Source organism: Ambystoma mexicanum, chromosome 2p (genome assembly GCF_040938575.1).
Source record: "Ambystoma mexicanum isolate Mex_15411 chromosome 2p, UKY_AmexF1_1, whole genome shotgun sequence".
Taxonomy (NCBI): Eukaryota; Metazoa; Chordata; class Amphibia; order Caudata; family Ambystomatidae; genus Ambystoma; species Ambystoma mexicanum.
The window spans coordinates 273,655,616-273,680,097 of NC_090923.1; the positions used below are offsets into that span (position 1 = coordinate 273,655,616).

The 24,482-nt window shown below is 45.6% G+C and overlaps 1 protein-coding gene across 1 annotated transcript in view; it reads left to right on the forward strand.

Annotated features, from left to right (window-relative positions):
- LOC138567739 (inter-alpha-trypsin inhibitor heavy chain H3-like) overlaps positions 1 to 24,257 on the forward strand; it is a 475,184-nt gene extending 450,927 nt beyond the window's left edge. Inside the window, exon 22 of the mRNA XM_069646218.1 lies at positions 23,611 to 24,257. Within this exon, the coding sequence (XP_069502319.1) occupies positions 23,611 to 23,749 (139 nt within the window). The 3' untranslated portion in view covers positions 23,750 to 24,257. The remainder of the gene's footprint in view (positions 1 to 23,610) is intronic.
- The last annotated feature ends 225 nt before the right edge of the window (positions 24,258 to 24,482 follow it).

Sequence of the window (24,482 nt, forward strand, 5' to 3'; positions counted from 1 at the left end):
CTTTTTGCCTCCCCTTCAAACTCATTGACAGTGCATGCATGACAGGGTTATAGTCATGTGGGACATGTGTAAATCATGTACAGGATCTCTGTCTTGTCAGGTCTATGTGTGTGCTATGGTGCTCATGCCCGTTACCATTTGTTGTATTTCATGGTTTTGCAGGTGATGACGCACTTGATGCTGGTGAGGTTGAGGAGATGGTGCAGATCCAGGAGGGATCTCAGCCACGACTGGGCACCAGTGGAGGACGTGGTGTGGTGGTGGGTGAATACCCCTTTGTTACTGCAGATCATACTGTCCAGGGGTGTCTCTGGGTGCACCTCCCCAGACCTCTATTCAGGTACTGAATCGGATGATGAGACTTATGTGCTGTCGCAGGTGAGTGCTTCTGGCAGGGATTCTGTTCTGTCCAACCCACCTGCACCAGGGGTAGAACCCTCCATGAGGATGTCAGTGTTGGTAGGTCCGCCTTTGGCGGTTACTGATGCAGGGTCACACTCCACAACATCTGATCCTGTTCCTGGGCCATCAGATCAGAGGGGGAATGCAGTCCTGCAGCCTCAGGCTGTGCCAGCACAGCAAGGCGCAGATCGCCTTGCCCCAAACAGGTGTGGTGCCCGCCGACGCGGTGGCCATGCGCCACCAGGCAATACTGTATGGGAAAACTCCATGTACGGTATGGCAACCCAACAGGCAGCCTCAGTTGAAATGATGGCTCAGGCAATGGACAAGGTGGCCACTTCCATTATCCCCCCTGAAAGGCAGATGGAGCAACAACAGCAGGCAACAGACTCCATTTGCCAATCACACAGGGAAGACATGTTGGCGTCCAACAGGGACCGACGGTCGGCACTGGAGACTCTGTGTGAAGCATATCAATAGAGTCACAGGTCCACAGGGAAGCCCTTAGGGTAGAACTCCATAACGTCAGGGAGACTCTGCTTGAACTTGAGGCTTCCTGAAATTTTAGGGCAGAACAGCAGCTGGAGCAACTCACATGTTCATTCTCAGCTGAGCTGCAGGCAACCCGTGAGGAGATCCGGCATCACGCGAGGCCATACGTGCAGAAATGCAGGCAACCCGTGAGGTGCTGCATGGGGATCTCTGCACTATCATCCACCAGAATCAGACCTTCCAGACCTGCATGCTTGCTGCCATGGAGGACCATACCAGGGCTTTGCGTGGGCTGCCTCCCGTAGCACCACCACCTCCTGATGCAGCAGGAGAGGGTGAAGAGACCGACAGCAGTTCTCCCACAATGGCATAGCCGTGCAGGCCATGAGCCCATGGAGGTATTTTTTTTTAGCAACATCCACGCAGGTGGGTGTTGGTGTGCACCCTGTCCTCGAACCTCCTGGGTGGCCTCCCCCCCCTGGCCCCCACATGGCCAGAGGGCATCGTGGCGCTTGTTACAGAAATGAAAATGACTTGTTGTACATACAGTGAAGTCATTACTTAGTTGCAAGAGAAGAGTAGTAGCTACAGGAGAGGAGGAGAAGAGAGTAAATGACATGAAGGAAGAAGAATTAGTTAAACAAGGTGGTTCACAGTTTTTGTCGGAAGGCAGTGAGAGAGGTTTCTGCTCTGAGCGTGCTAGGTAGTGCGTTCCAAAGCTTAGGGGCAATGTAGGGGAAACTTATTCCACCTGCTCTAGCTCATTTGGTGCGTGGGACCCTAAGTTGGTTGGTGTGGCATTGCCTAGTTGGTCTGGTGGAGTGAGATCTGGCTAGCATATCAGACAGGTATGAGGGTGCAGACAGGTTGATACATTTGTGTGCGGTGGTAAGTATTTTGAATGTAATGCGCTCTTTGACAGGTAGCCAGTGTGCTGCCTTTCTGACTTGCGCGATGTGGTCCCTTTTTGGTATATTGAGAGCTGCTCTTAGTACATTATTCTGTGTTGTTTGGAGTTTATTGAGATTGGAGTTGGAGGTGCCAGCCAATAGCGCATTACAATAATCTAGTTTGGCTCCAATGGTGGCTCTGGCAATAGAAAGGCAGTTATCTTTGGTTAGGAAAGGTTTGATGGCATTAATGAGCTTAGTGCTCAGGGCGGAGGCAGAAACAATAGAGTTGACTTGCTTGTCCATGGAGAGTGAGGCGTCAATGTGGACTCCTAGTGTTTTAACAGAAGGTAGAACTGGGATGACACAATTGTCTATGCAAAAGGTGGTGTAGAGTGGGTCGAGGTTCGTGAGAGTGGATTTTTGACCAAGGATGAGAATTTCGGTCTTATGTCCGTTAAGACATAGGCCGTTTGTGGCCATCCATGCTTGGATGGTGGCGTATATATTCTGGAGGGTGGCTGCGTCCTGATGGTAGAGTCCTGTGAGCGGGAGGAGTACTTGGGTATCGTCAGCGTAGTTGGTGTATGTGATCCCAAGTGTGTCCAGTTTATCAAAGAGAGGTTTGGTAAAAATATTATAGAGGGTAGGAGCCGTGCATGAGCCCTGAGGGACTCCATACCTGATGGTGGTAGGCTCTGCGTTAGCTATATTGGAAAATACTTTCATCACTCTTCCTTCGAGGAAGGAGGTGATCCAGTTTGTGGCTTGTTTGGAGAAATGCGCGGTCTGAGTGAGATGGTTTGTGAGGATGGCATTATCGACTAAAACAAATGCTGCCGAGAAGTCTAGGAGGAGCAGAAGGGCCGGCTTGCCTTTATCTAGAATTAGGCTAATTTGGTTCTTCAGATCTAGTAAAGCGGTTTCAGTGCCATGACCTTTGCGGAATCCGGACTGCCTTTTACATAGGACAGAGTTGGTTTCCAGGTAGGACTGTATCTGCATGTGTGCAGCTCTATCTAAGATTTTCAGAAGTAATGGAACCGTTGTAATGGGCCGGTAGTTGTTAGGTTGGGCAGGGTCCAGGGTTGGTTTCTTTAAGAGCGGGCACACCCACGCCTCTTTAAGGCTGTCAGGGACTTTGCCCGTCTTGAATGAGGCGTTAATGAATGCTATGATGATCGGTGTGAGGGGTGCCCCACACTCTTTAATGATGTTGGGGGGGCATATATCGCATTTGCATTGAGATGGTTTGAGCTGTTTGAGGATGTGGAGAGCATCTGATTCGGTGATTGGTGAAAAATTAAATTTGGAGGTGTGGTTATCTTTAGAGGTATTGATGGAGAGGGTCTGTTGGGGTGCTATTGCACCAGGCTTCATTCTTAACAATCTCATCTGTACAGATTGGGGGGAGGTGAGCTCTTTAAAGATGGTGAAAAGCTCTTTTGAGTGGGAGTTGGCTTCCATGATACATTTATTGTAGGTTTCGACTTTGCCTTAAATATGGCACTTTTGTTTTTTTAGAAATACAAAGAAAGTCTACTTTGGTGGCATCACAGGGATTGGCCTGCCATGTTTTGAGGGCTTGGCGCTTGCATTGGCGTGTAAGAGGATTCAATTCAACACTACAACTAAGTCAATGCCTAGTCTGGGATACTGAATGGAAACCCTTATTGATATATCTTTATGTCCAGTTCATGAGTTCTGGATGACTACCCCTATATAACACCCCTCTCTTAGAATCCCCCTGACTCCACTGAGCCAAGAAGTAGTTCTGTTTTGCAAGTTTAAAAGGTTTATTTGAGAAATAAAACAAAATATAGATACCACGCTTTTATAATAAATTAATAATCGATATCGCCCTTATAAATATAATGTTAATCAACAATGGGTAATCTGACACTAGCACACTTCTTTATAATCAATGAGGGGTTAGTATAGGATGGATAAAGTAGCAAAAATACTTTTATGATTTCAAGGGAAAAACAATGAATAAAATGCAGTACAGAAATACTTGATATGATTTTAGCAAAAGATAAGATAATCGCTTTTTCTCTGGCAATTCACTCCCCTCCCCTATGCAATGTAAGAAATGGAAGGAGATGGAAGTAACACACACAGTTCTCAGGAATGGAATCAAATACAATACGAAATTCAATTCCCACCCCAGCAATCTTAGAGAAAACTGGTATGAGTTTAAAACACAGGCCCAAGTGCTTTGAATGTGGTGGCAATGAAGTGAGAAATATGCTGAAAATGCTTTTAAATCCCTTTAGGAGGTTCAGGGTGAGTGAGAGATACTTGGGATGAGCTCAGGCTCACTTTAGCAATGATTCAGGAATGGTTATTAAGAGGCAAACAAATTTTTAGCAGAGGAAAGCAAAAAGCTGCTATCTTTTTACAGGTAAAGAAATCAGGCCAAATCGCAAATCGCGGCAAAATTTGCGAGTGCGTGAATCGTGACTGCAAGTCGGTTCTAGGTTTGTTGGAAAGCTGAGATTCTAAGCTTTCAGAGGAAGTTAAACCAAGTTCCTAGCCCAAACGGTTCCAGAGGTACGGACGATTAAATAAAGGTAGTTTTTCGGATTTAAAGTAAACTCAAAATGACAGGTGACAGCTTGCAGCTGCAGAATTGACAGATGACAGTTGTGCAGCTTTAAAAATGACAGATGACACGATTTCTAGGAGGCTGTTCTACTTAGGTCAAAATAGTTTGGATTAGACTATTTTAACTAAGAGATTGGTTCTGCACAGTTCTGCTAGGTACTCACAATATAAATTTGAAATAGGCCTCGCCACGGATCTGGTCAGGTTTTGGACTGGACTCCGGTTCTGGTCTCGGCACTTCACAGTGATCTGGGTCAGCTCTCTGGTTCTGCTCACAGCAGTCTGGGTCACTCTGGATCTCTGGTCTGGTCTCTGGCAACTGTTCTTGGCAAAACAATTCAAACAGCTCGCCCGGCTGTGGAATAGTTGCAAATGATTTTAAGGTTGCTGAGGCCTGCTGAGAAGAGTTCTCAATGTGTGGGTTTAGGCCCTTGCTTTAAGTTCTGAAGTAAAGTTCTGGTCTTTGGAGATTGATGGATTTGAAGTCTGGATCTCTGGATGTGAAGTCGTCGGTCAGCATGCTCCGCAGCAAATGGAATTGAATGTCTCTACCTGTCCCAGCAGTCTCTTTTTATGTGTTTTGAAAATGGGTGTGTGTCTGGGCCTAGCTAAGCCTGCCCCTCTCTACTTGTCATTGGCCCAATTCTCCCCTCTCCCATGATTGGGGGAAGGAAATGGATTGTCAGCATGATGAAGTCTGTTTATGGGTCAGAGGATCCTCCTCTGGTCAGTTTGCCCACAAATCTATATTTGATTCAAATACATCCTTCCCAGATATACAATTTGTTGAAATTACATGTACACATTATATATTCCTTATGGTCCATGCTTGTCCGCCTCTGATCTTCCTGGGGGCTTGCATTCAAAAATGACAACATTTTGCGCTTTTTAACTGGTTTTGCAATATCGGACATTTACCCAAAATTACACACATGTGCGCAAGGAGTATGGACATTAATTGATGAAGTGTCAGATTTTGAACATGCAGACATTTCGAGTGAGACCCTACTTTCCGCTAGCAACCCCCCAGAATACACCACAGGGTCCTAACGCCTCTTAAAATGTTCACAGAAAAATCACAAAAATAATGATATCACTTATATAATTCTGACAAGTCCGCACTATGAGTAATCCATCTTTTTAAAATTATGCTCTGGTCAAAAAGTGGTGTGGCTTCCCACATCACAGGGTTCAATAACTGGTTTATCCACTTCCCCCAAGCTCAGCTGCTAGCAGAGGCACTGCCCCTCCCAGTTTCCCCTAAGAGGAAGCCACTTTTACAACACCCCCAATATAACATTTGCCTGAGTCCAGGACAGGCCTTTGTTCAACTCCCTCTAGTCCCCAGCTGCCACTCCCCTTTCAATCAACAGGGCCATGTGACCTCAGGATGCAGCCAGGCCTGGCAGGGAACACAGCTGTTGATCCAGTTTCAACTCCTGTCGGGGGTAGTTGTCAGGCAGAATCCAGTTTCATTAAGCCAGGTTTCAGCTAACTGTCACTTTTTGTTCCCAGTTTTCTACATTCAAATGAAACTGACAATTTTTACCTATACATTAAATAATTACTTCCTTCAAGTCATTTCAGAATATAGTTTTACATTGTATCCACCTCTTAGCAAGTCTTTCCTTGGTCTGGTTTTGTTTCATTTGTTCAGTTTTACACAAAAGTCTGGTGGTTTTAAAACACCAGCTTTCTGATAGTGGTGAGTACTGGTAATGCAACCATTTTTGGGATTAAGAAAATGAATTCCCCACAGTTCTGAGTTGCTTTTTTTGGCAATCAGCATTGCCATTCCCAATGGTTTCAGGCTACTGTGTGTGTAGCCCAATGGTGGTTTTAGGCAGTGCCCTCCTGTGCTCACAACATAGGCAAAAATGGGTGCCAGCCTATTCTTCATGCATTTCCCTGTGCATTTTCTGGGAAGTTCTGGCCATCATGATGTTTTCAATGTCAGTAAGGCACAGTTTTTGTGGTAGGGCTCGGATGCATGGGTAAAAACATCCCACAGGCGTAGATTTAATAAGTCCTCCGTGAACCATGAGTTTGAGTGAAACAATTTTTTTTCTTTTTTGTTTTCAAGAGGAGCTGCGGCGTTGATGGCATGGGTGAGATGTTCGCCTCCTCTTCTTCCAATTCCATGGATGGCACAGTTCAGCATCTTTTCCTCCCGCCAGTCGATCAATCAGTTCTCCTTGCTGGTCCTGATGGGAGGATTGGGCGGTACCCTTGGCCCCTCGGGTCTCTGCTCCCGGTCCCCGGTCGTCCTCCTTGGTCAGTCTCCATGGTTTCACCTCTCCTAGGATGATAAAGCAAAGCGGCAATACACATTCCTAGACATTTTTCCACCACTGTTAATGGTGTGGCGAACATGTACATTTTATACATCCAAATACATTTTGCAGTCTGATTTTAAAAACAATATAAACAGGGAACATTTGCATTACGTTACTATATTTTTGATATGTGGAATATTTTAGAGTTTTAACGGACTTACTCTAGAGCGGCCCCCTCTTGTATTGCAGAGGACTCCTCCAGTTGTTGCAGAGTGTGCCTGGGATGGCAACACTTTAGCTGATTTATATGGACCCACTTGTCTTCCCCCTCTGCCAAACCGCCTTTGGGGATGCAGATCTTGTAGGCCACAGGGGAGATTTTGTCTATAATTTCAAACGGTCCCTTCCATGTAGGCAAGAATTTTCGCCTGGTTCCTTTGGAAATTGTATAGATAGACCCGATCACCCACCTTATATTCATTTCGGGTAGTTTTTAAATCATAGTGGGTCTTCATGCTCTCGCTAATCTTTCTAGATTCCGCTGAGCATAGGCAAAAGCATGCTGAAGGTGTTTCCTTAAATTCTCCACATACTCATGAGTTGTGGAGGCATTTATCAATGTTTGCTCTTGGGTTCTGTAGAGCAAATGCTGGGGAAGCACCATCTTGCGTCCAGTCATCAACTCAAATTGTGACATTTTGGTTGCAGATGAAGGGGTAGATCTGATGGCCATTAGGACCAGAGGTAATCGGATATCCCAACTTGGCCCAGAATCTGCCACAAACTTTTTTAAGATGCTCACAATGGTTCGGTTATATCTCTCCACTGCTCCAGAAGAAGCTGGCCGGTAAGCAATATGTAGCTTTCTTTTGACCCCCAGTATCTCCCACATCTTTGTCATTACCTCACTGGTGAAGTGGCTACCTCTGTCTGACTCAATCCTTTGAGGTAGACCAAAACGGGAAAAGATGTGGTTAATCATCAGGGCAGCTGCTGTTTCTGCCTTGCAGTTTGGGGCTGGAAGACATTCCACCCACTTGGTAAACAAGCATGCAACCGTCAACATGTACTTGTTTCCTCTAGACGAGTGAATCACAGGGCCTACAAAGTCGATTTGCAAATCTGACCATGGCAGTGTCATCCCCCTCTTTTGGAGAGGCGCACGGTGTGTGAGGGAAGATGGCTGAACTTGTGCACACACAAGACACCCCTTCAAGTATTGGTCGAGGTCCTGCCCCATGTGTGGCCAGTATGCAACCTCTCTTAAGATTTCCAGTGTTGTGTGAAACCCCCTATGACCGGCGGTGGCCGCATCATGGGCGTGACTTAACATCAGGCTTCGGAATGAGGTAGGAACGACCCACTGATCATGGCCAGCTTGGGATTTCCTTACCAACAAAACGTCTTGGATTCGGAACATTTTTGGACATTTCATCAACACTCTTAGGTCCTCTTTCCCAATGTAATCGGTATCCGTCAGAGCAAAGTTCTCAGGGTCCTCAAGGTGTTGGTAAAACTTACCAATAATTGGATCCCCCTTCTGAGCTGTAATTAAATCAGCATCAGGGGTCTCCTTACTCCATTGTGCAGTTGAAAGATAATTGTGAGCATTTGTCTGGGACCCAGTGATATCAGTGACCTGGATTTCCCCCAACAGGGACTCTATTTCCTTTAGATCCCCTTGGATGGCCCCGGTTTTGGCCAGCTGATCAGCTAAGTCATTTCCAGTTTTGTCTGGTCCCTCTACTTTGGAATGACCCTTGATCTTTTTCCAGTAGATGGTCATCCCATTCGAGGTGACCAGATCATCAATGTTTTGAATTAACTTCCCATGTTTCAGGGGTTTGTTATTAGCGCATAACATGCCTCTGGTTTTCCAGTTGACCAGGTGCTCCACGAACCCGTTCCGTACATAATTTGAATCTGTGATTATGACCAGTTCATGGAGTTGATGTTGGACAGCAGTGAGGATGGCCTGATGCACAGCCATCAATTCTGCCACCTGACTACTTCGGGGACCAATTTTGTATCCAGCGGAGGGTTCTGGTGACTCATTCACCCATGCATTCCCTACGCCGGCCACCAGTTCTTTCTCCCCGTTGTCATCAACATGGTACGAGCATCCATCCACATAGACAGTGGGCATTCCCTCACACTTGTCTTCTTCGAAGACTTTGTGTGGGGAATTAAGGTATGGCTCCATGTTGTCCTTGATTTTTAGATTTTCGTCCTCGAGACAGTTTTCTCTGGCACAATCATGCAAGTCAGCCAGACCTTGCGCGAGGGGACTCTTCTTGTTTTGGCCATATCTGACCTCCACAGGAAAGCCTTGCATTGACAGAATCCAGGAAGTCATTCGGGAATTACTCACATTTTCGGCCCGGATCCTGTCACTTTGGAGATATTGCAGAGGCTAGTGTGAAGTCTCCACTATGATGTGTTCCCCCTGGATAAACGGGCGGTAATTCTTCAATTCCCACACCGTTGCCAGGAGTGCCTTCTCACAATCGTTGAATTTTTCCTCCACAGAGGATAAAATTTTGCTCGCATAGGAGATTACTTTATTGACCTTGTCATGCTTTTGGTATAATACTGCCGTCAAGCACGTATTAGAGAACCCTGTCTCCAGGAAGAACTCCTTGTTTCTGACAGGGTAAGCTAGGCAAGGCGCTTGTGAGAGGCTTCTCTTGAGTTGTCTTACTGCCTCGGATTGTTCTGGACCCCATTCCCACTTGACCTCCCCCTTCAATAGATGAATCAGGGGTCTGGTGATCTCTGCGTAGCCTTCAATGAACTTTCTGCTGTAATTAGTCAGTCCAAGGAGGCTCCTTAGTTCCCGCAGAGTTGTGGGGTCTTTCAGTTTCTGGAGTGCTTCCACTTTCTTTTCTTGGGGACAGAGACCCTGAGGAGTAATCTCATGCCCCAAGAAATTAACACGGGTTCTACACCCTGTGCTTTCTGAAAGGAAAGTTTTGCTCCGGCGGTCCTCAACTGTGTCAGAACATAATGGATCCCTGCTTTGTGTTCCTCCACAGATGAACTTTTGATGAGGACATCATCTACATAAGCCAGGTTACCCCTCGCACCCAGGTCGGGCATGGCCTTATGTAGGAAAATGTTGAATTAATTGCCGGAGTTGAGGTATCCGAAGGGAGTCCGGGTCCAGGTGTACTGCTGGCCCCCAAAAGTAAAAGCCAGTTTATATTGGTCCTCCCTACTGACAGGCACGGTCCAGTATCCATTGGTCAGGTCTATTGCAGTGAATATTTGTGACCCTTGAATCTGGGCCAGCCCTTGGTCAATGTAGGGCAGAGGCCATCGGGAAGTATGGACCCGTTTGTTGAGCTCCCTAAGGTCGGCGCAGAGTCTCCACTGGCCGTTTGGCTTCAATATTCCCAGCACCGGATTATTGAAGGTGATGTGTACTGGACGTATTATTCCCCGGGACTCAAGGTTCTTAATTATTTCAGTAAGGGACTCTATGGATGCGAGAGGCAAACAATATTGCTTCACAAACACTGGAGTCATTCCAGGGTCCGTGGGAATTGTTGTTGTGTGGATGTCGGTGCGACCACAGTCATATGAGTCTACCCCAAAGAGACCTTGGAAATCCAAGAAAACTTGTTTCAACTTTTGCTTCTGTTCCAGAGTCACACAGGCATCAGCTAGGTTGACTCTCTCTTCCACCATCTGCCTGAAGCCTGGAAAGACTTCTGGTTTGGCTATCTCAGCGGCCTCCTCCAGCTGGGTGGAGAAGTCCCTGGTCATAGTGCTGATTTGGACTGGAGGCTTCAGGTGGGAAAAGCAGCCCTCATGGAAAATCACCTCATCCCTCCTGAAGTCACAAGTCACATCTTCCTTACCATAAAGGCAAGAAGTGTACACCAGGAAGTTCCCCCCATGCCGGGTGAAAATCCTGTCTGGTGTTGTGTTGTCATCACTGTCACCGTCAAAAAAGTCCTCGGGGATTGGTCCTAACAGTTCATTTCCTAGACCAATGGAAAAATATCGGTCATCAACCGCCATTCCAATAATGGTGCCTGCGTCTAGAGTAATACTCTTTAAGTCGCTTTTATCCACCTCTATTGGAATGGTGTCAGGTTCTATGTTGACTAATGGTGTTGGGTTTACCCCTAACCGTTGCTGTTGGAGAGAAGCATTTAGATGTATATAAGCATCAGGGTTTTGCAATTTTTGTCCTCTTTTAACTTTCACTTCCAAGGAGAATTGTCGGGTCCTTTCTGGGATGGTGACTTCCTCTTTGATCTGAATTTCAACTGCATAAAGTAGCAATTGAGCTGACCTTAATGCTTTTTCTGGATCATCAAAGCCCATGGTATTATTCGCTAATCGGAACCAAGCTTTGAAGTTTATTAGGTCCAAACTAATGGCAAAGCGATTGAGAATGTCAGCCTAAGTAAAAGGCGGCAGTGACGTCTCGCACGACCCAACAATTATGGACTATGCTCTTGTTGCCAATGGAGATTTTGAGCATACACCTGCTTGGCAGGAGATGTTTGGAATTAGGTGCTTCCAGGTCCATTTCCCATTTGTCTATCTGTTTGAATGTGGGAATGGCTGGATCTTTTGGGAGTTGGCGGAACATGGCTTCGCTGATGAAGCTCTTACCATTGTTCACACACACTTGAGCGAGAACAGAGTCCTTCCCATCATTTAACTGAACAGGGATGAACAACTGCTCTCCAATTTGCTGAATATCAGCCAGGCTCTGAGCTGATTTCACATCTTTCTGGACTATAGGAGTGGGAGTTTCTGATTGTGGATTGGTGAAGAATTTCAGAGTGTTTCCTTCCAGTGTGGAATACCACCTTAAACTGGAAGGAAGGTTGATTTTCAGAAATAGAGAGGACCCCCCATCACCAGTCTGTTGTCCTTCTGCTATTACTGTCACGTCTGGAGTTTGGTTGTTCTGGAAGTGAAATTCTACTTGGTCAGATTTTTGTTCAACCATGTGGCAGGTGCCGTTTAAACTAACATGGTTGACACTCTGTTTTAATTTTATGGGTCGGCTAGTCTGGGTCCAGAGGACCTTGTTTACACAATCTATTAGGGGTAACAACCTTCTCAGGAGGTCATTCCCTAGTAAACAAGGGGTGCCCTCTGGAGTCACTACTATGACCGGGTGTTTCACCTTGTTCTGCAGTTGTCCAGGAAGAGAGGTGAGAGGAATTCGGTAATTCTCCCCCCTTTCTGCATTTAGTTCCTCAAAGGCCCTTTTGGACAGAAGGGTAGCTTGGGATCCAGTGTCCACCAGTGCCAAAATTGTACCCTGCCTCTGTACTTGTACCGGGGCATAGTAACTTCCCTTCTTCTCCTCAAGGGGGCAGAGATAATGCACATTTCTGGACAACTGGTGTGCTAACTTTGTGGTTTTGGACATTGCTAGCGAAGAGATTTGGGCAGAATTCTGTGGAGAGCGTGGGGAATCTGAAAGAAAAAGTTGGCAACTGGAAATGGTTTCGGGTTCTGGGCCACCCCCCCCCCTTTTTGGAGGCAGTTCTCAGGATGGGTTTGACCCACAGGATTTTGGTATTGTCGGTTCTGGGATGAGATGATGGGCGGCGGTAGCTCAGTCTCCACATTTCCCCAGTCTGAATTGGCATCCCTTGGGACCCATTTTTCCTTGGGAGGAGTTCCCCCATCTCTGAAGGAGAAGATCCTTTTCTCCTACCCCCCCTCTGCTCCTTGGGAGGCAGGCTTTCAGGGGCAGGAGATTTTGTTTCTGGTTCCTGGTTTTCCAGGGGCTGTTTACAAGTTGGGAAGGAAGCTTCCTCCAAGGCTTTACACCCCCCTTCCTCTTGTGCCTCCTCCCTGGGAACCGGTGGGTTATCGGGGTGCTGCCCCCGTCATTGTTCTGGAGCACCGGGTCCAGAGTTTGGGGCATTCTGCGTTGGCATGCTCATCTGAGGGTTCTGTTGAGCCCTCAGTATGTGACCCAGATCTCATGCTATATTTTGGACCTGGCGCCCAAGTTGTGAAACCCGCTCAGGCTGATACGGGGCTCTATTTTCTCCCCTGGGCTGATCCCGGGAAGGGTAGCCATCCCTTCTCTGGTAGTACCCCTGGTTGGGAAGATTTTGGTACCCCTCCACCCTTGGCCTCCCCTCTCCCGGATTAGGTTGTCTGGGGTCAGGGAATTGGGGAAAGAAGGATGGATGATTTTGGGGCTGGAAATTGGGTGGATACCTGGGGAAAAAGTTCTGCCCAGGATTTGGAGAATTTCTGCCCTCTGGTGGGAAGCTGGGAGGGAAGTTCCCTGGGTTAGGTGCTTGGCTGGATCCCCCCCCTTGGGCTGGAGGAGTCCACACATAACCCAGGATTGGTCGGTTTCCCTTGTAGCGGGGACTTACATAGTCAGGGGAGCAGGGGACCCCATTTGTGGGACTACCTCCTCGACTCCCTGTCTGTGAATGGCCCAAGGGCCTTCTGGGCTGTGAATTATTTGGTGCAGGCAGGGTTTTAGGCCCCCCCATCTCCAAATCTAAAACGGGGGCAACCTTTACCTCTGCCACCTTGGCAGCAGCAGGGGTGCTGTTGGTTTTGGGGTTTTTCGGCGCGTTATTTTTATTTTTGATAGGCTTCTACACCTCATAGATCCGGGTAGCCTGTTCAATGACCCAGTCTAAAGATCTTTTCTCATGAAAATCTCTCACGAGCTGGGTCATTATGTATTTGGGTAAGGCATGGAAAAACGTATTGATAAATTCTCTGCTATCCGTGCGTACCCTTCTGGTGGTCTGCGCAAAACCACGCTTTAATTCTTGCACAAACTCTTGTTGGGCCTGATCCTCCCCACATTGCAAATTGTAGGCTGCCTTGCGAGCCTCTTGAGGATTTCTGTGCACAGAAAAATGTTTCAAGATGGCCGCCCTGTATGTGGACCACCTTGAATGGTTTTGATCCTCCAGCCCCGCAAAGAAACTGGAGTATTCTGGTGAGAAGGTCCACTTTACATATTGAATACAGCTTTGGCTGTCCTTCAAATGGAAAGTCTCCATCATTTGCTCATAGAGCTCCAAGTGTTCCCAAACAGAATACTTGGCGTTCTTATGATAAGGCGTGATGACACTCCTTATTGCCTTTATTTGTTTCAATGGGTCCTTAAGCAAGGCCCTTTTTGCCTTATTGGCCTTTTTGGTTCGGGTAACCCTGGTTCATTCATCCTCCGACTCAGAAGCGCTGCTCCCAGAGGTGCCCGTCTGATCTTCCAGGTTTTCCCGGATTCTGCTAGCCTGGGAATGGCTTGCAGAATGTGGGGACCTGGTCTCCTGTGTCCTGTAATGCTCAGAGGAGTCTTCAGAACCCTCCTTGCTGCCAGGATTTGATGGGTACCCCCCCCACTGACCTAACTGGGCAGAGGTTTTCAGGATGCCCTTAATGGGCCTACTCTCCTGGGGTTCCCCACTAAATTGCATTGTGCTTGGGTGCCCATCCCCGGATGCCCGCAATTTGTAAGAGGATTTAAATTCAATACTACAACTAAGTCAATGCCTAGTCTGGGATACTGAATGGAAACCCTTATTGATATATCTTTATGTCCAGTTCATGAGTTCTGGATGACTACCCCTATATAACACCCCTCTCTTAGAATCCCCCTGACCCCACTGAGCCAAGAAGTAGTTCTGTTTTGCAAGTTTTATAAGGTTTATTTGAAAATAAAATAAAATATAGATACCACACTTTTATAATAAATTAATAATCGATATCGCCCTTATAAATATAATGTTAATCAACAATGGGTAATCTGACACTAGCACACTTCTTTATAATCAATGAGGGGTTAGTATAGGATGGATAAAGTAGCAAAAATACTTTTATGATTTCAAGGGAAAAGCAAAGAGGAATAAAATGCAGTACAGAAATACTTGATATGATTTTAGCAAAAGATAAGATAATCGCTTTTTCTCTGGCAATTCACCCCCCTCCCCTATGCAACGTAAGAAATGGAAGGAGATGGAAGTAACACACACAGTTCTCAGGAATGCAATCAAATACAATACGAAATTCTATTCCCAGCCCAGCAAGCTTAGAGAAAACCGGTATGAGTTTTAAAACACAGGCCCAAGTGCTTTGAATGTGGTGGCAATGAAGTGAGAAATATGCTAAAAATGCTTTTAATTCCCTTTAGGAGGTTCAGGGTGAGTGAGAGATACTTGGGATGAGCTCAGACTCACTTTAGCAATGATTCAGGGATGGTTATTAAGAGGCAAACAAATATTTAGCAGAGGAAAGCAAAAAGCTGCTATCTTTTTACAGGTAAAGAAATCAGGCCAAATCGCAAATCGCGGCAAAATTCGCGAGTGCGTGAATCATGATTACGGCAAAAGTATAGAGTAGCAAGTCGGTTCCAGGTTCGTTGGAAAGCTGAGATTCTAAGCTTTCAGAGGAAAGTTAAACCAAGTTCCCAGCTCAAACGGTTCCAGAGATACGGACGATTAAATAAATGTAGTTTTTTGGATTTAAAGTAAACTTAAAATGACAGGTGACAGCTTGCAGCTGCAGAATTGACAGATGACAGTTGTGCAGCTTTAAAAATGACAGATGACACGATTTCTAGGAGGCTGTTCTACTTAGGTTAAAATAGTTTGGATTAGATTATTTTAACTAAGAGATTGGTTCTGCACAGTTCTGCTAGGTACTCACAATATAAATTTGAAATAGGCCTCGCCACGGATCTGGTCAGGTTTTGGACTTGACTCCGGTTCTGGTCTCGGCACTTCACAGTGATCTGGGTCAGCTCTCTGGTTCTACTCACAGCGGTCTGGGTCACTCTGGATCTCTGGTCTGTTCTCTGGCAATTGTTCTTGGCAAAAGAATTCAAACAGCTTGCCCGGCTGTGGAATAGTTGCAAATGATTTTAAGGTTGCTGAGGCCTGCTGAGAAGAGTTCTCAGTTTGTGGGTTTAGGCCCTTGCTTTAAGTTCTGAAGTAAAGTTCTGGTCTTTGGAGATTGATGGATTTGAAGTCTGGATCTCTGGATGTGAAGTCGTCGGTCAGCATGCTCCGCAGCAAATGGAATTGAATGTCTCTACCTGTCCCAGCAGTCTCTTTTTATGTGTTTTGAAAATGGGTGTGTGCCTGGGCCTAGCTAAGCCTGCCCCTCTCTACTTGTCATTGGCCCAATTCTCCCCTCTCCCATGATTGGGGGAAGGAAATGGATTGTCAGCATGATGAAGTCTGTTTATGGGTCAGAGGATCCTCCCCTGGTCAGTTTGCCCACAAATCTATATTTGATTCAAATACATCCTTCCCAGATATACAATTTGTTGAAATTACATGTGCACAATATATATTCCTTATGGTCCATGTTTGTCCGCCTCTGATCTTCCTGGGGGCTTGCATTCAAAAATGACAACATTTTGCGCTTTTTAACTGGTTTTGCAATATCGGACATTTACCCAAAATTACACACATGTGCGCAAGGAATATGGACATTAATTGATGAAGTGTCAGATTTTTAACATGCAGACATTTCGAGTGAGACCCTATTTTCCGCTAGCAACCCACCAGAATACACCACAGGGTCCTAACGCCTCTTAAAATGTTCACAGAAAAATCACAAAAATAATGATATCACTTATATAATTCTGACAAGCCCGCACTATGAGTTATCTATCTTTTTAAAATTATGCTCTGGTCAAAAAGGGGTGTGGCTTCCCACATCACAGGGTGGAATAACTGGTTTATCCACTTCCCCCAAGCTCAGCTGCTAGCAGAGGCACTGCCCCTCCCAGTTTCCCCTAAGAGGAAGCCACTTTTACGACGCCCCCAATATAACATTTGCCTGAGTCCAGGACAGGCCTTTGTTCAACTCCCTGTAGTCCCCAGCTGCCACTCCCCTTTCAATCAACAGGGCCATGTGACCTCAGGATGCAGCCAGGCCTGGCAGGGAACACAGCTGTTGATCCAGTTTCAACTCCTGTCGGGGGTAGTTGTCAGGCAGAATCCAGTTTCATTAAGCCAGGTTTCAGCTAACTGTCACTTTTTGTTCCCAGTTTTCTACATTCAAATCAAACTGACAATTTTTACCTATACATTAAATAATTACTTCCTTCAAGTCATTTCAGAATATAGTTTTACATTGTATCCACCTCTTAGCAAGTCTTTCCTTGGTCTGGTTTTGTTTCATTTGTTCAGTTTTACACAAAAGTCTGGTGGTTTTAAAACGCCGGCTTTCTGATAGTGGTGAGTACTGGTAATGCAACCATTTTTGGGATTAAGAAAATGAATTCCCCACAGTTCTGAGTTGCTTTTTTTGGCAATCAGCATTGCCATTCCCAATGGTTTCAGGCTACTGTGTGTGTAGCCCAATGGTGGTTTTAGGCAGTGCCCTCCTGTGCTCACAACATAGGCAAAAATGGGTGGCAGCCTATTCTTCATGCATTTCCCTGTGCATTTTCTGGGAAGTTCTGGCCATCATGATGTTTTCAATGCCAGTAAGGCACAGTTTTTGTGGTAGGGCTCGGATGCATGGGTAAAAACATCCCACAGGCGTAGATTTAATAAGTCCTCCGTGAACCATGAGTTTGAGTGAAACAATTTTTTTTCTTTTTTGTTTTCAAGAGCAGCTGCGGCGTTGATGGCATGGGTGAGTGTGTCTTTGAAGATCTCTGCTAGAATTTTGGGGTCAGAGGAGAAAGGAGGTGCTAGGCAGGGGTTGTTGAGAAAGGGACGTATATTGTCTGCTGTAAGTTTTTTGGCACTTCTGGCTAGCTTGGTCGGTGCGGGTATTAGTGGTTTGGAGTATAAGGATATGGGGATGCAGAATTGAAGGCAGTTGTGATCAGACCATGGAAGGGCTGTGTTGGAGTTGAGGGTGAAGCCACAGTTGTGATCTGCCACCCAATCTAAGATACTGCCTATATTATGGGTCAGGGCAGTAGCTATCTGTGTGAATCCTAGATCTGTGAGGTTTCTGGCGAGAGTGGTAGCTGCTTTGTCAAGTTTGTCATTGTATCCAAGGTTTAGGTCTCCTAGAAGCAGTGTTTTGGAAGTTTGTTTGATGTTTTTTCCAAGGAGATGGTTGACTATGCCTGAAAAGTTATTGACAGGGCCTGGGGGTCTATATATGACATGAATGTTTACTATATCTTAAGGGGAGAGGGTAAGTTTGGCTGAGAGGATGTCAGTGGTGTCTTCCCCGGTGGTGGGAGTCTGTCTTAAGGCTAGGGTGTCTTTGAAAATGAGTGCGACCCCACCTCCCATTTTAGCTAATCTGTCCTGTCTTAAGATCGAGTAACCTGACGGTACAGCTAGGCTGATAGTAGGGCCAGAGGCAGTATGCAACCATGTTTCTGTTATGGCTGACATATCTAAGTCTTGGCTGGTAATAATATCATTAACTTCTAAAGCGTGGGCGTTGAGTGAGCGAACATTTAATAGAGCACATTTGAGGTGTTGGAGCTTTTTTGATTGTGGTGGCTTGAGGTCGGTAATTGGAATGAGCTTTTTGGTAGTGTGAATAGGCTTATTCGTCATGTGATGTCTGGGAGGAGTATCTGACATGCATGCATGTGCAGTGGCATTTATACTCACCAAGCAGCCATGTATCGTCATGCCACCCAGATTCTAGGTCCCGGTTTAGGGTTGACATTCTGTATATGAAACTGTCATGGGTGGACCCTGGATAGTTGGCATATACTGAGGTGATGATTCCCTTGGCATCACATACTACCTGCAAGTCGATGGAATACCAGTGCTTGCGGTTTCTATAGATGTGTTCTGATGCCCTGGGAGGACGTAGAGCCACATGGGTGCAATCAATGGCACCTAGCACTTTGGGGAAGTGTGCCACCCCGTAAAAATCCTGGAAAACAGCCTACTTTCTGCAGGTGTTCTGGGCAGGTATATGTGCCTGTGGACTGATGGCCGTGCAGTCATGATGGCCAAGACCTGGTGTAGGCAGCGTGACTGTGTGGCCTGTGACACCCCCCCACTATGGCACTTGTCTGCTGAAATAACCCAGTAGCCAAGAAGTGCAGTATATTGAGCACCTTTTCCAAGGGGCTCAGTGCTTGGGAGCACAGGGTGGGTGATGTGAGGTCATCCTCCCACTCACTCACCAGGTCAAGTATTATGTGAGGTGGAAACCTGTACCTCCCATACACCTGGTCATTAGGCATTCCAAAAAGGCTGGTCCTGGGTGTATACATTCTGGCCCTGACTATCCTACTCCTCTTCCTGCGGTATCCCACGACCAATGCTGCGAGGAACGGTATAGTCATCGTAGCGTCTGAGCTTCTTTGTTGTTTGCGCGCACTTTTATGCTGCACGGGTCCGCGTATGCCTGCTTCCTGCTGGCGTACATGTTTCCGGATTAGCGTGTCTTTTTTGACGCACGCGTTAGCCCTGTTCGATTCCATGAATACGTGTAGTAGGGGCGCGTGTGGGCGTTCCAAGCATTTGCCTCCTGTACTTCCCCCGTAACGCCCACATTTTCACGCGTTGTTCCCCATTCTGCGTGTTACAACCCGTGTTCCACCTACTTTTGTTGTGTGCACCGCGCTATGTGCGCTTTCACTGTGCACGTAGCGCACGCTGTTTGATGAAGTGTAGACCCGCGTGCGCAATGCAGGATTTCAGCGCACATCCATGGATTTACACACGCACGGACTTCCATGAAACGATGTGCGTGGGTTTCCCATGCGATTTTCCCACTTGCGCTGTGATTCGCATGCTTTCGCATGCTTGCGCGGAAATTTTCAGCGCACAATAATTCTATGAATCGGCCTGTATAAATGTAGGTGACAACTAAACTAGGGAGCAGCAGGGAGACAGAGTGGGGAATCACCCTGTAAAAATGATCATAGGAGAACACTTAGGAGCAAATAACAGTGGGAAACACCTTAGGAGCAAACCGTTAAAACGCTATTTCAGTGAGGGAAATTCTGGAAAAGCTCCTTGTTAGGGAACACAGAGAGGCAAATAACAGCAGGTGATCACCTAAGAGAAAATCACATCTGGAGAACAACCAGGAGTAAATTACACTGGGGACCACCAAGGAGCAAAATGAAAGCGGATAAATGCCCATTCGGAAATCGGGGTGATGGAACAGCTAGGACAAAATCACAGCGGGGTGGTCACTCAGGATCAAACTATAGTGGGTAAACACCTATGACCAATTCACTATTGGGGAACACCAATGAGTAAATGGCAGTAGTAAGGTAAAAAATGATAGTGTGGGAACAACTAGATGAACATTAGTGGGGTATCATCTTGGAACAAATCGCCGGGATGGAACACACAGGAGTACATTGCAGTGGCGAAAATTGGAGCAAAATCACACTGAAAGAATACCTGGGAGCAGAATTACAGTTGGTAACACTGAGAAGAAAAATCACAATAGAGAACAACAAGGAGAAAGATCATAGCAAGGACCATAGAGAAGCAAACAAGTGTAAACAGGTGACAGTGATAATCAGCAGTGAGGGAATGCTAGGGATATTTCGCTTATTGAGTCAATAATAAGTATGTATGTGGGCCTAAAGGATGACAGGGAGGGCCTCAGAGCCACATGAAAGAGGCAAAACACACATCAGAATGCTCCACTACCATTCACTGGCTGCTAGGCATGGCTGCCCTGGGGGGACAATAGGCCTGTGGTCCATCTGCTGGCCTTGGTTGTTGTTAGGGAGAATTCTCCAGAATGGCTAATTTCCCTTACCTACTGAGTCCCTCAGCAGCTTTGCTGGATTTCTAGGATTTATTTTTTCCACCTGGTAAGAGTGTGAGCTTTTTTTCCCACTCTTACATGTGTTTTGCTGTGTGTTTTATATTTTTGTGTTTATGGACTGTGGAGCCTCACCTACTCCATAGGCATTATGTTTTTATTGTGTGTCACACAGCACCTTTAGTGCAGTGACACAGGGTTGTCTTTTTCAGACTTCCCACTTTAAACTCCATTTTCTGGGGCTGACTACTGTCTCTGAGAACATGTAAAGTTGCCATTGACTTTATTAGTCTTTTTAAATTCACACACCCAGTACAAACTATCTTACATAGAGTACTGGAAAGGGTTAATAGTTATCCCTTTTTGTCTGTCTCTAATGGAACATTATTTAGTTCCCCTTTCCTTAGGATTTGGCTGGTGGCAGTGGTATCTACCATATTTTTCCTACCGCGGTCTATGTGAATAGCCTTGCTACTGTTTTAGGCTATTTTAGTAGCCTCAAACTTAAATCCGCTGGACCCCATTTACTTTTATTTGGTTCCGGCTGGGTTTATTAACCATTACTTTTTGTAAATGTATTCCTCATGTTTTACTCTGCACGCCAAACCAGGTTTGGTTCCTTGGTTCGCCGTCCTTTGGTGGGCTTCTGCCCAGAAGCTGCCTTAGGCGCCTGAGAGTATGGGGGGACAGGATGTAAGGGAGGGGTTTTAGGCCCCCTGCACCTGGTTCCCTTGGAAACCCAGGTTGCACTCTGGTTTGATTGGCTAGGTGACTATCCTGGCAGGACAGCCACCCTGCTGTGTGATTGAGAGTCAGGCTGTATGAATGGGGGAATAAATGCATAAAAAGCAGGTTTCTGGGACTTGGGAGGCAGAGTCGCCACTGGATCAAGAGATCCGAAGAGAAGCTGAAAGAAGAGGACTACTACCACAACTGAACCTCCCGGTGAAGCCCTGCTGCGGGTCCGAATCTCCAAACTTCGACGACAGAGAAGATCTGCAAGGAATCTTCTTCCCTTGAGCTGGTGGGGCCAACCAGTTCACCAAACACCAAGCAAGGCCTCCCTCCCCTGTTCAAATTTGCTGTGCATCGCTGCAGTGAACCGGCTAGCCAGGACGCTCGGACCCTGTTTGGGTTTTAAGGAGTGCACCTTTTATTCGTTGCTTTGGTCTGCTGCTGGTTTCTTCCCTGGGCAGTGCAGGACCCTCCAGTTTTCCTACTTCAGGAATCGTGTGCTTGCAGGACCTGCCAGGAACCTCTGCCTCAGTTACAGCCTTCTTCTTCATATAAGGTACTGTTCAAACCCGGTTGTTTGTTCCGTCCGACCGCAGTGAAAGTGTTTGAAATCTTTTGCCAATCTGAGGGGTTGTCCTTCTCTACTCTTTTAAATAACTTTTCTTCCGACCAACTTCGTTTTGAACTCTTGGCAAAGACTTACCCGTGAACTGTGTGATCCTCTGCAAAGAATGTGAACCATTAACATTGGCCCAGGCCTATTGATTTGAGTCCGAGTTGTAGTAAGCCTTTTCTAGATTGTCCTGCCTACTTGTTGGTGCTGCTTAATTCTGTATAACCTTTCTAGATTTATCTGCCTACTTACTTGTTGGTGCTGCTTAATTCTGTATAACTTTGTCTTTCCCTCCCTTTTTAAATTGCTGGAGTGCCATTTTGCTCACACTTCATTTTGAGCTGAACTTGTCCGGAATTCATTAGGTGTTGTGTAGTGTATTAAGAGTGTGAGCTTTCTGCGGCTTTATTTAGTGAACCTTTTTACAAATGAATGTGTAAATAAATGTATATTCTTTTACTCAGAAACCTTGAGTCAGTGTTTGTTTGAACCATAGTAATTGCTGTCCTTTGTGTAACTATTGATACTGCTCACTTTACTCTTTAGATAAGTTTGGTTGCTCAGGCATCGCTACCACTTTACTGTGCATTACAGGCTTGTACCAAAGGTGAATTTGTACTGTCACTTGTTGTCTTGATTGTGTGTGGTGTTCCCAAAGGGTACTGCATATGATTCTGCCTAACAGTTGTTCATTGTTCTCTTTCCTTTTTGGCATGGGGCTGCTAAGAGGGGTTGGACGTGGAGGTTGGGATTGTTGTTATTGGGAAAGTATTTTGCAAAGATCGATTAATCATTTACACCCTGGGAGTAAACATCTTCCTGTAGCTGTGGCTGTGCCAACATTAGGAAAGTGCACCAACGTTTTCCTGCTTCGGTGACCCTGATGGCTTCTAGTGGCCAGGTCAGTGCCAATTAGCCTTCTCTGTTTGTGCCTGTGGCTACTTGGATTGGTTTGGGGTAAGTGCAAGCATTGTGGGCATTGCAATAAAGGGATTAGAAAGCAGAAGGCATACTAGCTGTGTCAAACCCTCTTAAATGACAGCACCATCTGCTTGCGTTTGTGCACTTGAACCTTTTTCCGAGCCAAAAGCAAAGACAGATGGCAGGCACATCCATCCATAGGTTTATCAAAGTGGATCTGTCACTTCAACACTGCATAATCGAATGCATCAGTTGCACCGTTATACAGTCCTGCTGTTTTTGACAAAAATGCTCTGATGAAAGCACTGAATTGTACTTTTACATCATAAGTATTGGTAGAGAGCCCCCACCATAAAAATGATCTGAGATATTGGCTAAGAAAGACCTGCTCTGGATTGGAGAGGTGGTGTGGCAACTCAGTAACTCTAAAGCCATGTCTAAAAGGAGCTGTTTATGTGCAAAGCACAGCTTTGAACTCTGAGTCAAGACAGAGGGTGATTTCAGTACTTACATGAATACACAATCTAACCTCCCTAGGGGACACTTCTGTAGTGTAATGGGTGGTGGCATTTCTCTTAGCATGGATCCATAATTACACATTCCACAATGATAGTACCTTCAGGTGTATGCCTAATGAAATGTGAATAACCTGATCTCCTTCATGTGTCTGTCTATTAGTCTGATTGGATAAATGGAATGACTATAGTTATGTACGTATGTTGGGAAGCTGATGAAAGTATTAATAATTATGTGAAAACAGAAAAACACATTTTTGGAATGAATCTAATTATGTAATTAAGGATTGTATTTTCATTTACATGAAGAAGGGACTGTCAGATTAAATCTGCATACGATTTAACTTTGAACTATGATAGAGAGGAGAGTAGTAACTGCTAGTAACATTTTTCTGTGTAGTTTGTTAGTCTCATTGTGTGCAGTGATTTGTGGAAATTATACAAAATATTTTTTTTCACATTTATTTCAGGGGGTGGCAGAAAGAGTACACTACGGATCCCAAAATGGGCAAAATCGTCCCCTGCTGGTTTGTTCATTTCAATGGCACTGGCCTGATTGACGGGGTGCATACGGACTACATCGTCCCCAGTCTGCTCAGCACTGTGTAAATCAGTTTAACACGAGCCACTGTGAATAGCATATGGCACAAATCTAGTTCTTTTCTTTGCTAATCTTGCAGCTATTTTGCAGCATGTCTTTTTTTAATACCAAATATTCCGAGGAAATGTAAGTCAGTATTTCCAAAAACCAAGTTATTTTGATGGAACTTCGAGAAGCCTGCAAAAGTATTGGATGAATTCTCTTGAGGTGATGGAACTTCGAGAAGCCTGCAAAATGAGTGGATGAATTATCTTGGGTTGATGGACCTTCCAGAAGCCTACAAAATGATTGGATGAATTATCTTGGAAAAAATTGTGGTGATCTCTTCAAGCAAGGCAGCTTGGAGCTAGCAGAATTCGAAGAGACCTGCGATGAATTTGGCAGGGTTTTATCATGTGTAATGTCAGGGGTTGGTTTTTAGGTTAATACTTTGTATTGTCTGACTGCGTTTTTGACGGTTGATTTGTATTGTATTATCAGCTTTTCCATGTCAATAAATAAGACATACACGATCAATGCATGGACACAGAACTCATCTCTTTTAAAATACATTTATTTTTATAATATCATAAAGTAATGCAATGGCTGAATTATTTTAAATACAGATGTTAATGGCGTAACCATGTGAAAGAGGTTAGAGCGATTAGAGGGAGAGTGACAGTATGAGAGACAGAAGCACAGACAGACAGGGAATGAGAGAAATGAGAGAATGAGAGAAAGAAAGCGAAAGAGCGTTACTGC